Source organism: Dipteris shenzhenensis, chromosome 18, assembly GCF_047967505.1.
Source record: "Dipteris shenzhenensis isolate YYH24624 ecotype China chromosome 18, Dip_SZ_1.0, whole genome shotgun sequence".
In the NCBI taxonomy this organism is placed as follows: domain Eukaryota; kingdom Viridiplantae; phylum Streptophyta; class Polypodiopsida; order Gleicheniales; family Dipteridaceae; genus Dipteris; species Dipteris shenzhenensis.
The window spans coordinates 55,898,336-55,914,177 of record NC_141613.1 but is presented as its reverse complement, the minus strand read 5'-3'; the positions used below and the strand labels follow the sequence as shown (position 1 = coordinate 55,914,177).

Here is a 15,842-nt window from a genome sequence, read left to right as displayed (position 1 = left end):
CTCCCCCTTGGTCCCTTTCCTTTTATGGAGCAGCCAAGGCCTCCAAGCTACTACCCTAGGAAGGGCTCTAAAAATGCTCCTCCTAGTCAATCACCATAGGTACCAACTCTTCCCAAGTCAGCGTATTGGATGAATAAAATGTAGAGTACTGAGAAGACATGTGGGATAGCAATGTAATGGCCATATTCTCAAATAATATCTCCTTTTATGCCTGAAGAATCTCTTGCTAAAGCTCTCGGATCTTGTTGATGTGCTACTACATGGATGAAGATTTTGTAGGATCCAACACCCTCATTTGGACTTCCAAAGACACCCTCTTCATGGCCATATTTGATAATATCTTGAGTGTTTAGACAATCTAGTTAACCTTGACATGCCCCACCCTCATCCATGTCTCATCATGATTGTTCACATCCTTATCACGTACATAATCATGGTAGCACCGCTTGTTGTCATAGCTTAAATCAACATTGTGATTGTAGATGATGCTAACTAGAGTTACAAGGTTTGAGCAACATCGAGCCAATGACCTAGTCAAAATAATCTTTTACTTGCCTTTCCTTTCCATGGCTCTAAACCCCATGCATATAGATTTCTTATGAGTTGGAGGTTGTTGACTTGCTTTTGTAGGAGGAGACTACAAATTTGTTTTCTAGGAAATTTTCCAATTTAACAAAATGTACTTTGTAACATTGCTATGAAAGTGATTCTAATATTTTAAGCCTTGCCACCAATTCTTGTCTCAAGATCATTTTGGTGTGTGTGGAAGACAATATCCATGAGAAAGTATGCTTTAAAATAAAGAAAGCATCAAATTGATGCATGAGAGAGCTGCGAGGAGCCAAACTCCTACCATGGCTAGAGGTTGCCCCTTTTAAAGGTGCTTTATATAAGTAAATAAGAAGCTTAGGCAATCTCTAGTCAGGCGTACAAATTTCCACAATATGAGTTAGCAACCTATGGACCTGGCTAGAGATGCCTAAGGGCATGGCTAGAGGCTTTTGAATGTGGTTGCTGCAACTAGAGGTTTCTCAATGTCAATATACTCTAGCTGTATCTAAAGATGTACATCCAAAAAATTTAGCTTCAACTGGAGCATAATAGGCTAAATAGCCTCTAGCAATAGGTTGAGGTTGTGTAAATCTAGAAACTTCCAATCATTGCTAGAGATCAACACATCTAAAAAGATAAAAGGAAGGCTATAGAGTAACTTGGCCTATGGAACTACATTGAAGGTGGAAATTGGAAAGAAATATTGAAGCCAATGATTAAAGGTGAGTAGAGCTAAGAGGATTGCATGACACTGATGCAAATTGATTTAGAGATGGTGATGTAAATGCTTTTATGTAATGCTTTAGCATAGCTTGAAATCAATGATATGGCTTATTTAATGTCCACGTGAAATATCTACTTCTTTATAAATACACTTTTTAAGACTTTGCATGTATATGATCCTCATATGTCCTTTCCATAACTTGCATGGAATTTTAAAAAAACAAAAAGATAATTTCAAAGTCTGATAAATAGCCTCTAGATTAACATGGTTGATTTAAGGTAAATGGATTATGATGTATGCTTTAAGAAAACATATTGAAACAACGTGCATTAAGCAATGTGCAAAGGCAAGTGTTCTAGTTATGAATATGTGGTGTGTAGTGTGGTAAACGGATTGAGATATATGATTTTTTTTACAACAAATACACAAAAAATAAGTCCACAAGAATCCTACTGATGACCACATGTTGGTTTAATGGCATTCTCTCTCTCTCTCTCTCTCTCTCTCTCTCTCTCTCTCTCTCTCTCTCTCTCTCTCTCTCTAAGGGAGACTACTATATCCCCTCTTTAAAAAGAGCCCATTATTGTGGCATCTCTTTTGATTAGAGGTTGACTTAGCCCCCATATGATCTATCCTAGATAGTCTTTTTACTTGGTGATTTGCAAAGTAGCTATATTAATATTGACTCTCTCTCATCTTTTGAATTGAAATCCAAATACCTAATCATAAAGCCTCCTAGAAGCCCTTTCTTGATGATACACAAAACACCAATATTAGATCTGTAGGCTTTGCCCCTTGGAATATTAGTATAATAAGGAAAGCATAAATTTTTCCATCAAGAAGCCCAAGGACTCCTCTTGTCCATGTGGACCAATTGTGTCTTCTCCTTCATCCAAGGACTCACCTCACCAAGGGACTCATCTCATCCACATGGACCAAGTGTGCCTTCTACATCATAAGAAATGATATTTCTTGTCTATACATGAGAACTCTTACATTGACCATTTCTTTTAGTTTGAGTGCTTTGGCAAAGGAGATAGCAAAAAGTCTAGTTGTTTTGTAAACGTTCAAATGTCTTTTGGTAGCATCTAAAGACCCTGTCCAAGCAGTTGGATACAACACTTAGCATTCATAGTTAAATGTGATCTTGTAAGACAATTTGGGATTTGAATGGATGATGAGGGGCACATGGAATGATGAGCACAATTGGCATTGTGCTACTTCATCCTCTTTTAGCTAACCTATTTGCCCCTTTTATATCCACATTGCATTAATTAGTTGGCCAATGAGGGGTCATAGTTAAAGGTTGTTATTGCTTTTGTAAGACATACCTAGGAGTGAGGGTGAAATTTGAAAGCCTCTACATCTCTTCAGCCAAGTCAACTACAAGTTGGTTTCAAGTACAATGGCTAGTATAGATTGATATTGAGATTCTACCTACTCTTGCATTAAGATTTTGAGTAGGAGGGGGGTCACACAAGAGAGTATTGGGAGGTAGGGCCAACACGAAAGGGGGGAATATTGGGGGGTGAGTTTCAAACCAATGGCTACATGAGAGGATGAGGCCTAAAGAAGGAGCATTTAGTAGCTAAATGCAACTCAAGAAATCAAAAGGGGGGGGGGGAGGGGGTAACGGCTGGGAATATTTGAAGGGCTATTGAGAGAGGAAATGGGGAGGGTGAGGAGCCAATGAGTATGGGTAGAGTGAGGGAGAGAGTTTGCCATAAAAACCTTATCTATATTGAAAAATGAATACAAATGGTCTTATATACAACTTTAGCCCTTAGGTTTAGGAGTTAGGGCTTCCCCATGTCGCATTGATGGTGCAATTTACACCATTCTTAGCATCCCTATTAAATTGCATTCGATAAGTATATGATGATACATAAAAGTGTTTTTGGATATTCAAAAATTAAAAAGTTGCATTAGGGTATTCAAACCAACCATTTCATTATTAATCAAACCTTCTAAGACCTTGGAAAATTACCTAATGTCCACAATTCTCTGTCCAATGATGGATCTAAGGATGAATTTACATCATGTATTGTCTTTCATGAGCTTCTAGCCAGTCTGTACTAGGTTCTCACCTAGCATCTACTTTCTATGAGTAATAGAGATTCTTCTTTTCCATTCTTTTGTGTTTGAGGGTACACTAAGTTTCTTTTGAGCATGATGAGTGTTGTCTTGGGGTGTCAGCATAGTATTGTCATCAATATTAACTTGGATGTATCTCTTCATCAACAATTAACCTTCTGTCTCCTACATTGTAGCCACTCCTGAAGCTTCCTCTTCCCCTCTTCTATTTCTTATCTCAACTTTGGAGCAATTCAAGATGCATTTGCACAAGGTAGACTCTGTAATGACTAGCTAATAATCAATGAGCTAAAGGAAGGACCATGTTTTCTCTAATGACCTCTCAAAGATGGGTGTTTAGTCTTCAACAACACATCTCTAAACTCAGGGAGAGAATAGCTTAGCCAACCCTTCATGAAGCTGTTCGTCTCTAGGAGTTTCAACCTTGGAAAGAGAATAAAATCCCATGAAGAATAGACAAAAGGGAGACTCAACTTTCCCTCAATAGTATGCTGGAAACAAATGAGGATAGCTTAGATTGGAGGCTACCTAGTATAGATAGCTTAGATTGGAGGAGGCCTAGTACAAAATTGGATTGTTGGATTCCTTTAAAATACTCCAAAAAATAGCCACAATTGAGTACATCCACCCCATGTTGTAGGCTTGCCAAGGCTTGTTGCCCTGATTTCAAGAGCAAACACGGATAGCCTAGATTGGAGGCTATCTACTACAAAATCGAATGGTTGAAGTTTTTAAAAATGGCTCATTTCAAGTGACAAGTTTCCTCTTTGTAACAAGGTATGCTTCCAATCTTCAACAAGGACCCTCCAATTGAGAAGAAATCCTCAAATAAAAAGGAGGGTGACTTCAACCCTCATATCTCCATGTGGGAGGCAATGGAAGCATCCATCATACAAGAAAATGCATGCTCAAAGCAATGACCAAGAGCATGCTCCCATTCATTTTCCCCATCACATGGAAAAAGGCTCACCTTGCCTCCTCCAATGATCAAATAAATACCTTTGCATGAGATTCTTCACATTGTGCATTCATGGGGCCATAGATACTTATGGCAAGCTTCCATTGGTGACCACTTGTTTGGCCAATGTTATGAAAAAGATGTATTTCAAGATACTCCCTTTGCCTCATGCTTTGGTATGTAATCCTTCTAGTGCAAAAAGGTAGGGGAATCTGCATTTCTTCCTCTTGTGGGATGTCTAGGAGAGAGAGATTTAGGTGACATGATTAGCACTAGGCTTTTGTAAGTTGTTTCTTATACTTATGCATTTTAAGTTCCTCTAGTGATTCATTATAATTGAGTTCCTTCTAAAACAAACAAAGAGCTCTGCAAGACAAGAAGTGGTCTAAAGATACTTTGGTACCAAAAGGAGAAAAAAAGTTCAAAGAAACTATCACTCCATAGAAGAGGAAACCCTTCACATGATTTCAAATCAGACTTGCTTGACTTATTTTCTTCCGAGTTTATTAAATTGCAATTCATGTTAGCAGGAATTCCTCTAGGGTTGTTCAGTGGGACAATGGTTTGGAGGGGGCAATATTCCTTGCTATATCTAATCAGACCATGCAAGAGGGATTGTGATGATTGGTGGGTGTGCAATAACTACCACGTGGTAGGAGGTGTCGTGAAGCTTCATGCATGCAAGCAATGTTACCTTGATAACCGGTGAAGCATGACCTTTCTAGACTGGGCAAGTTCCAATGTGGAGGTTGATTAAGCGGACAATGTGAGATAACATGATTAAGAGGACGACAATATTAAGCAATTGTCTTAGATCTCTTGAGTGGTTCTTCTGCTCCAAGCTTCCACAATGTAGATCGATGGGTTTTGTCAATAGCCTTTTGGATTTGTTTGGCCAGCTGGCATATGATAGATTGTAGGGTGCCCGATGTGTCTCAGCATTGTCATAGTGTGTTAAGTCCATCATGTAAATGGTAGCAACAAGCTATGTAGAGATGAGCTGCCATAAGTCAATCAAGATTCAATATAATTCGAGTCTTTATCCCCATCTCAGAAGACGCCCTCATCTATGATTGCTTAAGGAATTCAATGTTTGAGTTTAGTACGTGCTGCATTTTCTTGCGACAGATTCTATCATTTTATGTGAGATTTGACCAAGTATAAGTGCATACAAATTTTAGATATAACATGATGCTCTAAATCCTAACAATTCAAAGTTGGCAATAGCTAAGCATTTGATAGTGAATAAAGAGAGATCTTATTTTTGTTGTACAAGGGGAAAGGGGGGAATTTTTTTGGAGAGCATTTTTCAATGAGCATGGAGAAAAATGGCAAGCAAAGAGAGAGAGAGAGACATTTGCACCAAATCTCTCTCTCTCTCTCTCTCTCTCTCTTAAGTGTAGAGGTGTAGAGAGAGCATCATTGCATCAAATCTTTCTTAAGTCTAGAGGTGTAGAGAGAGCATCATTGCACTAAATCTCTCTCTCTCTTTCTCTCTCTCTCTCTCTCTCTCTCTCTCTCTCTAACATTGCACCAAATCTTTCTCTCTCTCTCTCTCTCTCTCTCTCTCTCTCTTAAGTGTAGAGAGAGCATCATTGCACCAAATCTCTCTCTCTCTCTCTCTCTCATTTGCACCAACTCTCTCTCTTTCTACACTAGAGAGCATCATTGCACCAAATCTCTCTCTCTCTCTCTCTCATTTGCACCAACTCTCTCTCTTTCTACACTAGAGAGAGAAAGAGAGAGAGTTGGCGCAAATGAGAGAGAGAGAGAAGATTTGGTGCAATGATTTGCACTAAATCTCTCTCTCTCTCTCTCTCTCTCTCTCTCTCTCTCTCTCTCTCTCTCTCTCTCATTGCACCAAATCTTTCTTAAGTGTAGAGAGAGCATCATTGCACCAAATCTCTCTTAAGTGTAGAGAGAGCATCATTGCACCAAATCTCTCTCTCTCTCTCTCTCTCTCTCTCTCTCTCTCTCCCCTCACACACACACACACTTTTTTTTTTCTGGTGAGAAATTTTTTGCCTTTATATTACAGAGTCAGCATCCCAAAGCAGGATGATGTGCTCAAATACATCAAGAGAAGATCTCAATATAGGACAAATATACATCTTGATCTATAGACTCTATTTGTAGGAATCATAAAAAGATTGCTGCAAAGAGTGCCTGAAGAAAGAGTAAGGTGAGAAAATTGAATCACTAAGAACATTATGATTTTTGTCTTTCCACAGAGTCCAAAGTGCCCAATATCTAACCCAAAGTAAAAACAAATCAAAAGCATGTCTAGGTGGGTAAATCGTAAACCACCAAAAGCATTTTCCAAAAATAAAACTTGAAAATCTGGTTCTCAAACACTGGCCCAGCAATCCAAGGAAATCACGTGTATGAGACCAATGCCAAAGAAGGTGAGGCACTATGTCCCACAGAGCTAAGCATCTGAGACAAATAGTCGGAGCAATATATCTGCGCACCAAAACCTGCCCAGATGGAAAAACTCCCAATAAAACTCTCCATAGAAACACCTGTTGTCGAAGAGGAGTTTTGATTTCCAAATCCCACATAATCTCCGTCGCTACCACTTTGTAGGACGATTCATATGCCAAAGGCTATTTGCCCGCTGCGAAAGACCAGGAAAGGGCAAAAGAACTTTGTAAAGTGAAGAAACTATAAGACGAGACAACCGCAAGGACAGCATGTCGACCCTGATAAATGAAGAGTCTAGTCTTGCAACCGATCCTCTATCTCCAAAGTACGAACTAGAATAAAATTCTCAAATCATATAGATAATGTGATGCCATACTGGACAATAATGCAAGTCGAGGCTACATTTTGCAGCAGTCAAAGGAAAAGAAAGAGGGGTCCCATCATCATGGATCACATCTGCAACGGAGCGGATCCCCTTGAGACTCAGAAAATACGAAACGTTAAGGCTCCTGCAAAGCCAGTGGAGGGGAGAAGACTTTGGACCAATGGATGCTTTCAGCCCGTAAAGAATTACCTTGTAAAGCATCCCTGCGATGCCATTCCAAGTGCAAAAGAAAATGTTTCCAATCTATCAACATATTGGAAAATAGTGGACAACCTTTGATTTTTCCATCAATACACACACACACACACACACATTCTCTCTCTCTCTCTCTCTCTCACACACACACACACACTCACTTTTTTTTTTAGTGAAATCTTTATATTTATGTGTGGGAAACCTCAAAAGAGGTAAAAACCCACCAATAAGTACAAAGAAATAAGTTTTACGAGTAAAACCTCAGAGCAAAAGTCATGAGGTAGCCAAGTAAAAGTGACATATCAAGCTGGAGAAGGATCAAACACGGCATCCTCCAGCTTCAAGTTGTTGCTCTGTAAAAACTGATGCAGTGATGAAACCACACCATCAATAAAAACAAGCTGTTTTTTGCCCTTGTGATTCTTCTTGATATAGGCTGGTACGCGAAACTTTTGAATCAAAGGGTCAAAAACCTGTTGTAACATGGGATGAAAAGATTCCAGTAAAAAAGGTACTTCTGCATCTCGGACAAAAGAAAACTCTGGCACAGGCAGCAAAGGCAAAGAAGCTAAATCAACATCCGTATCTTCCGATGAAGAAGCTGATAAAGCAAGGATTAGCATTTGAGCTTCATTCGGAGGATCAATCTGAGTAAGAGCAGAAGCAGCATCCTGAGAGAGAGCCTGCATATCATCCTATAAAATGCCCTCTGCAAGGGGTACATCCATATCCTGAGTAGAAGGAAACTGATGGTGCTCAACAAGGGTACAATCCTGAGCTTCTTCAGCAAGAGGAAGATTTTACCTGTGATTTATCAACCTTCCTCCAGTAGTGCTTCGGAGCAATAGAGGGCTTCACCAAAGAAGCCTTAGTAGAAACCAGAGGAGAAGGGAGAGTAACCTTGACAGCTGAAGGAGGAGCAGGAGGACTGGGCCTGGATGTAGAAGGGCAAGCACGCGCAAAATGACTAACCTGTCGGCACCGATAACATGCAGTGGGAAAAGATGCAAAGTGGAGCCTGATGCCCATCGATGCCCATCGGATGGGCAAATCCCAAATCAAGATCCAGAGTAGATGGTACGGGCTGCGTCATGTCCCACAAAATGCATAGACAAACATCACGGGAGGCTTGCAAGAACTCCTATCTCAGAACATGAAGAGGCATTCCCAAAAAAGCTGCAAGAGTTGAAAGATGCTGAAGAAGAGGCACAGGCAACGCTTTGAGAGTAATCCAAACCGGACAATGAGTCAAAAGAGTTGCAGAAGGATCGAAAAGTGGATCCCAAGACATGACATAGGCGAAGAAACCAACCACAGGAACACCAGCATGACTGACAAGGCGCTCTACCACCTCAGTCGAAGAGCAGTGGGCGTAATAAAATCCTTTGCCCAGAAAGACAGAGAAAGAAATACAATCCAAACCCACTGCAACATCAGCCCGACGACGAGAAGCTAAGCCGAAGATAAAACCCTGCCCATGAAATAGAGGCATACTCCAAATAGCTGAGCCTGTCGAAGACCAGAGACCAAAAGGGCAGAATCCAAGGAACAAACAAGTGGGAAATTTGATGAAGGAACTTCTGGGACTGAGGTAGAGCACAATTGGCGAAGAAGATCCAACTGGAGGGAAGAAGAAGGGCCATCGGAAATATCCAACTTTGCCGATTTGATCAAAGGTGAGGCAGACAAACCACCATGCTTCCGCCGAAGAAAAACACAAGTAGGAGAAGCAGAGGCCGAAGGAGGCACTGAGGCAGAGAAGACAAAAGAGAAAGGAGGCTGCGCAATTGGCCGTACAGCAGGCACGGAAGGCCGTACGGGGAGCTGCAAGGGGCACGGAAACTGTACGGGGAGCTGTACGGGGGTCTGTACGGGGGCAGCAGGCTGCATGGAAACAGTACGGAAGACCGTACAGCTGACGGCAGCTGTACGGAAGGCAAGGTAGACCACGAAGGTGACTGTACGGACAGAAACGGGGAGGAGGACGAGGCTGGTGAGGCAGAGGAGGAGAGCTCCATCGCTCTCACACACACACACACAGGTTTCTTTTTGTGATAACACATACTTTTTTGGGGGGGGAAATCCGTTTGTCATTATATTAAAAAGAACAGTCCCACGAAAGGGACCACCAGTTAGTTACAAGCATCTGCTAGAGTGTGAAAACACACACACAAACATTCTCTTTTTTTGGGGCAAAAGACCCTTCATTAAGAAGAATGTTTGTTTCATAGCTGTCTCAAAGTGAACAGCTACCACACACACGCACGCGCGCGCATGCACCCATGCACACACACGAGGCGAGGAAAGCTTGATGCGCATCTTGTTTATGCAAGTTCATAGGCAACTGTATTACATCATTGCAATAATCCAATATCATCCATCATCTCAATGTTTCTTCTGTCCATTCAAACATTCCAAACTCTGACTATGCACAGCCCAATCATGGGCATTTGCAGCCACCTCCTCCCTAGAGAACTATCATCTCTTCCAACAAAGCCCCCCCCCCCCCGCCCCCCTCCTCCTCTCTCTCTCTCTCTTCCCCTGTTCTGACCTCATCCCCTCTTAGTGAAGGTGGAGCAACCTTCCAAACCATAGCAACAAGCATCCACCTTGTAACAGTAACATTTATTTGGTTGAATACGTCCGGAATTTCCCACTGTCCTGTACTTCCCCCTTTCTCATGTAACCTTGCTCTATGCACATAACCACTGCTTTCGTTCAGCCTAGCTGCTAGATTATGAAGAGACTTAACTTCTCTTTTAATACTAGCATGGGTGGAAGATCACTGCATGAAAAAGACTGAAGTCTGTAACAGAAAGGATTTAGTAGCATCCCTATTGAGAGAAAGGATGTCTCTAACCAGGAAGTAATAGATTTTCCCCAACAGTAAATAAATCACAACAGGAGCAGATACTCTCAGAAAACAGCAATAGACAGCAACACAAACATAAAATCATTTGAGTACCATAATTGAGCTAATCCTCCAGAGTGCCCCAAAATATATGGGGAGAAAAGTTAATGCATGATGATGAAAGCAAACAAAGGAATTACAGACTTCTGAAGAGCAAACTTACTTAAACAACACGACTGATAGAAATAGCACCATCTATGTGAAGCTGAAAAGTAGCTAGAACTCTTAAACCTCAAAAGTCACTGGCACTTTGCCTCCGTTCCTACAAAAACGTCACCTGGGCATACTGATGCAAGCTCCACTGGCCACCAGCCTTCCAACTAAAAATCATAATGCCAAATTGAGAAATGAACTACCATGAATGGTGTCTACTGCATTGGTTGGCTGGAGCTAAGACTATGGTTCCCAATAAAAGTCCGTAGCAAAGGAATAAGGCCTATCAAAGCCATCTGCAGTTGTTCAGTGCTGCTTGCTCGAATGCTAAACTGACCTGCTCCTCTGTTGTTCAGGTTGGCCCGTGCAATCACCATGGTTTTCCCTAACATGAACTGGGACTGCAAATTGCCACCAATTGCTAAATCCCCATGCCAATCCATGATAGAGAGCCCAAGGGTTGAAAGAGTACGGCCTATAGGGTGATCCTCATCTCTCAGAGTAGCCTCCAAGCTTCCACCATATGCCACATCTCCACGGCCAGTTAAGGCACCCCCATTCACAACCAGCTTCAGTCTTCTCCCCACCATCAGTCTATCTTCTAACTTCATACCAGCAGCTACGGTGTCACCCAAGAATGTGACTGCAAGACCGCATGTGGTCTTATTTCGCCTGAAGTTGCTGAATCGTGTCGCACTTCGAAGAGTATAAGCAAGATCCTTTCCAATTGTTTGGACATCCATCCCTGCCAGTGTCACCTTGCCCTCCCCATGCTTGAAAGACGCAGCACATTCCATTTGCAAATTGGCCTCCTTCTTGTCCTTTGTAACCTGCCCAGACACTGAAGCTGGAATTTTTTTGGAGATAACAAACATCTTTTCTATATTGAGACCATCATAGCCGCTATCATGGTCCCAACCATGTGTTTCCAAAACAGGACGCACAAGCCATTGGCTAGATGTATCAAGATAGCGATACCGATGGCTGGGGTTGTCAGCATCGAAGGAAGGTGGCAATGCCATATCAGGCATAGGAACAGGCACTGAAGCTGCACTGGCATTCTCCTCTTCAATATTTTCGTCCGGTGCTTGAAATTCCTCCTTTGAAACTGAAGCCATTCTTCTTCTCATTTCCCTTCGATGTAACCGTTCCTGCTTCCATTGCTGCTTCATGAAGAGCCTCTCTCTGTAATCCAACTCTTCAAAATAGGTATGCCGCTGTTCATTATCAAGCAGGCCAAGCTCCTCCCTGGTCAAGCGCCTGAAAGGAGGTAAATCATCGTACTCTTCCTCACCCTCAGAGTCTTCCTCTTCATCAGAAGAGTCCCCAGACTCATCATCATCTCCAATCTGTTCATCTGGGAGTTTCAGTTGAGCACGTGACTGCAGAAGTGATGAAAGCAAAAAGGGTAGAGGAGGTACACGGGAACGGACCCCAAAAGTCTTGCCTGGACTGCTGCTGTCTTGCAACTTCAAGAGAGAATTGGCTTCCGCCAGTATTTTGGAGGCAAAGCAGAGGAGTAAAAGCTGTGGTTTCCAAACTTGGCCATTTGGTAAGACACGCTGCCCTGCCCGATTAGTCCTGCAAGCGGCATGATTCTCAACTAAAGACACAGGGTTCATTAACCGCATGTCCCCAGCTGCCTGGCGAATCGTCTGCTGCACCACATGAGAACGCTGAGCTACAAACATCTCATAGCTCAGAGGCAGACCATTGGCACCATCAGGAGGAGCCGAAGAAGCGTGTGTAAGCACCACAATGGCATTGAACCACACAGCGGCACCAAAGGCATCGGTGATAGTTCGAAGCAAAGGTAAATCCCCGTAATCTCTGCTTTGCATATCCAGTCGATCAAAATAGAGCACAATATCAGGGGGTGACTTTTTTATGTAACGCTTTACAGCTGACATGACTCTTTCATTGTGCCGTTGATCTGCAAAAGAAGGTAAAAGGCCAGGTGTATCTATGACCCTTAGCTTGATGCCATGGATAGTCCCATTGATCTCTTGAACCTTCTTCGTAGCTGGCTTGTAGGCATCTGTTCCGGACTTCTCTTCATCAAATAAGGTGTTAATTGTGGCACTTTTCCCAACACCACTTTTCCCAAGAACCATGATTGTGCAGCCAAAATCCAACTCATTTTGTCCTGCTACCTCTTGTTCCTCAGCCTGTATACTTGCCCTCTCAAAGCTGAAGGCAGCAGTCCTACTTGGGCCCCAACCTCCCCTGAGCTGTTCTGCCAAACCGAGCCTATACAACACCTGTGCAACCACCACATGGTGTGCAGACTGTCCAAGCCTGTGTGCCAGACGCAGGAATTTAATTCGGATGTTATGAAGCTTCTCCCGAGCCTCGTCATTGCCCTCGGAAACATCATTGTTGAGCTGGCTATCCTCATTAGTCCTGGAAGGCGGGGGTACAGGTGTTCCGGTGCTACGTTGTAGTGCCCGAGGAGCATGTTCCAAGGAGGGAATCGACCGACCCAGGCCAGCAGGCCGCACAGGCAGAGCTGGCCCTGCACCACCTGATGATGGTGTGTCAGAGGCAGAAGATGAAGGTTTGGAATTTACCAAAGCAGCTAGAGGACGGGAACTTTCAGAGACAGCTTCAACTGGTCCACCTTCATCACCTTGACCTTCCTCCTCCAAACTTCTTAGATCCTTCATTTCTTTCTTTTTTGCATCAGGTTGCTCTTCTTCGAAAACCAGAGGGGACCCCGATTTAAGACTAAGTTTTGCTTCAGGAGTCTCTCCCTCCTCCGTGACCACCTCCACCTTTGCTTCAGGAGTCTCTCTAAGACTAGGCTTTGCTTCAGGAGCCCCTTTCTCCTCCTCCGTGACCACCTCTAGTTTAGTGAAAACCTCCGGCTTTGCTTCAGGAGTCGGCTTTGTTTTAGTATTCTCTTTCACCTCCTCCTCCGTGACCACCTCCAGCTTTGCTTGAGCAGTCAGTTTCTCCTCCTCAACATCCGTAATCGCCTCCGGATTCACTCCACGAGTCTTTTCACGACTAGGCTTTGCTTCATGTGCCTCTTTCTCTTCATCCATGACTACCTCGGGCTGATCCCAAGCAACGCCTTTGTATCCAACAGGAGGACCGGACAGGGAGGAGGTCTCAGATTCTCGCTCCAATACGATTTCATCCGGTGCTTGTTCCAAGATGCCAATCTCTTGAAACCGCAGGACAATTTCTCCATTAGAAGACCGAGCAACCTCATACCCATCCAGACCTCGCTCTGACCCTGTCTCTGGGGCAAACTTTGTGACCGCTTCGGTAATGCTCATAGACTTACTCTCCACCTCAGGAACCTCTACTTCATTTCCGTTCGGTTGCTGAATGTTCACGCGTTCGTCACAGGCATCGGCCTCCACTTTCCCTTTCGGTTCAGGCTCGCCAGCAGAAGTGATTTGACTCTCGTCATCCTCTTCCGCCAAAATTTCCTTTCCTGCTCCCGAGCTTGCAATTGCCTTTCTGGTTGTGTCGGCAGCCGACGGAAGCACTCCTGCTTCTTCAGGAAGCTCGGGCAACTCATGCTCCTCGGAATCATAATCAGCCCCTCTGACTCTCAAACCTCGCGCAGACTCAGACCGCAGCTCATCGCATTCAGGCTCTTCCCCTTGATGAATATCGGCGGTGCCATTCGTCCCAGCTAGGCCTTCATTGTCTTGCTGTAATTTGACGGCTAACCCTTCCTCCCTTGGCGTGTCGTCATCATCCTCGACGGTAGGCTTCGCTACCGGCATGAATCCGTAAAAATCTGCACTACCGTTTGTACCTAGCGGGGTATTGTCTCGAGGAGAGTCGCACAGTTTGAATCTTCGACGTACCATAGGCAGCAAAGCGTCAAGAATACTGCGAACAACTTCGTCGTCTGGAGAAAGGTTCTGGGTTTGTGCAATTTTCGCAACTCGGCTTTTGAATTCATCTTCGCTGGAATTATCAAGCAAAGTAGTATCCAAAGATGACACCCCGCTATTCAGCTCGTTGAGCTGCAGTAAAGCGCCTTGCTGAGTAGTACTCACAGCCTCCAACGGCAAGCCTACCAGAGAAGATTCGGTGAAGGAACCCACCGGACTAGCTCCATCAGGCGTCGTGGCCACGGGAATACGCTCGGGCGCACTGTCATAACTCTCATCGCTAACAAAACTGTCAGCGTCGTCCTCTCCCTCCACATCCTCGTCGTCGTCCTCCACATCGTCCGAAATGGGAGCTCTGATAGGCACGGAGCCCGAATACAAGACACCGCCACTGCTCTCCGCATCGACAAAGTCTGGCTCCTCTTCAGCGTCGACCTTGCTCAAGTGGGGAAGCAGAGGTTGTAGTGCGAGAGGGGCATGATCGGTGGCAGTGGCGGTGGCCGTGGCCGGAGGAGGAGAGGAGGAGGAGGAGGAGGAGGAGGAGGACGCCATGGAAGCTCAGCTTCACAAGCCAAAACCAAAACCAAAACAGGCAAGGCCAAGGTTTCTCAAAACCCTTGGCATGCCCCTCCTTTAACCAAACCAAATCAAACCACGAAGCTTCCACGTCTCCCCCTTATCTTGTTTGCAGCTTGTCCTCTTCCTCACCCACATATGCGCTTGTTCATCTTTTCTCCTCTTCACAAGTTCACATCGCTTGTCGAATAAAAAGTTGTGATATTTTTTGCCAATCAAGGACTAAGATTCTAATGTTTACTTTAAACATCAAAAATCATGGAGAACACTTGGTTTGTTAATTTTTCCTTGAGAAGAGGGTATGAGACGTGCAACGGAAAAGAGCATAAATGAAAGAAAGGAAGCATGCCTCACACACACCACACTAAGAAGGAGAGAGAGACACAAGAGAAGTGCAAGTGTTGCACAATAAGCTGCTCTAGAGCTAAAGACAACCGCTCAACAACCTCCCCTAGGAGTTGACACACTGGTGTGGAAGAACTGCTCCAAAAGATGCTCAACCAGGGGTGGAAGGGCTATTCCAACTAATGCTCTATGGGCTAGAAGAACTTCTCCAGCTGCTGATATGAAAACAAGGAGAAATGGGGGCATATATATAGGCACCCCCCCTCCCTAGTCGGCTGATGTAGAAGGGGGTAGACCCCCTGCTGTAGGGCCGACCAGCCTAGGTGGGCCGACCTACCACTAGGGCTTCCCACATCCCTATAAAGGGGCGGCTCACCCCCAGCCTACGGGGGGGTTGCACATGAGTGAGGGCATGTGTTGTGGGTGTGCCCGCCCCCCATGAGGGTAGTCTAGGTTGCTCACCATGTGTCGCTAGTAGAGGCTCCCTTTGGGTTGCCCTTGAGCCCTTTATAGGGCAGTGTGGAGGAGGGGGTGGACTGACCTGCAGCTTGGCCACCTTGGCACGTGGACCCTAGCCTCACACTCGGCGGGCACACCCACAAGTAAGACCCTCTCTCTCTATTATAGCTTCAATAGAGATGAAAATTCCTCCATATCAATCAAGATTA

At 44.2% G+C, this 15,842-nt stretch overlaps 1 protein-coding gene across 1 annotated transcript; it reads right to left on the bottom strand.

Moving 5' to 3' along the window:
* Positions 1–10,302: 10,302 nt before the first annotated feature.
* LOC147891453 (translocase of chloroplast 101, chloroplastic-like) lies at positions 10,303–14,934 on the bottom strand. The gene has a single exon (XM_087390100.1). The coding sequence runs from the start codon at positions 14,803–14,805 to the stop codon at positions 10,612–10,614; it is 4,194 nt and encodes a 1,397-aa protein (XP_087246226.1). The 5' UTR covers positions 14,806–14,934; the 3' UTR covers positions 10,303–10,611.
* Between the last annotated feature and the right edge of the window lie 908 nt (positions 14,935–15,842).

Coding starts and splice junctions, on each gene's coding strand:
- LOC147891453 (XM_087390100.1), bottom strand. CDS start 14,805: ATGGCGTCCTCCTCCTCCTCCTCCTCCTCCTCCTCTCCTCCTCCGGCC.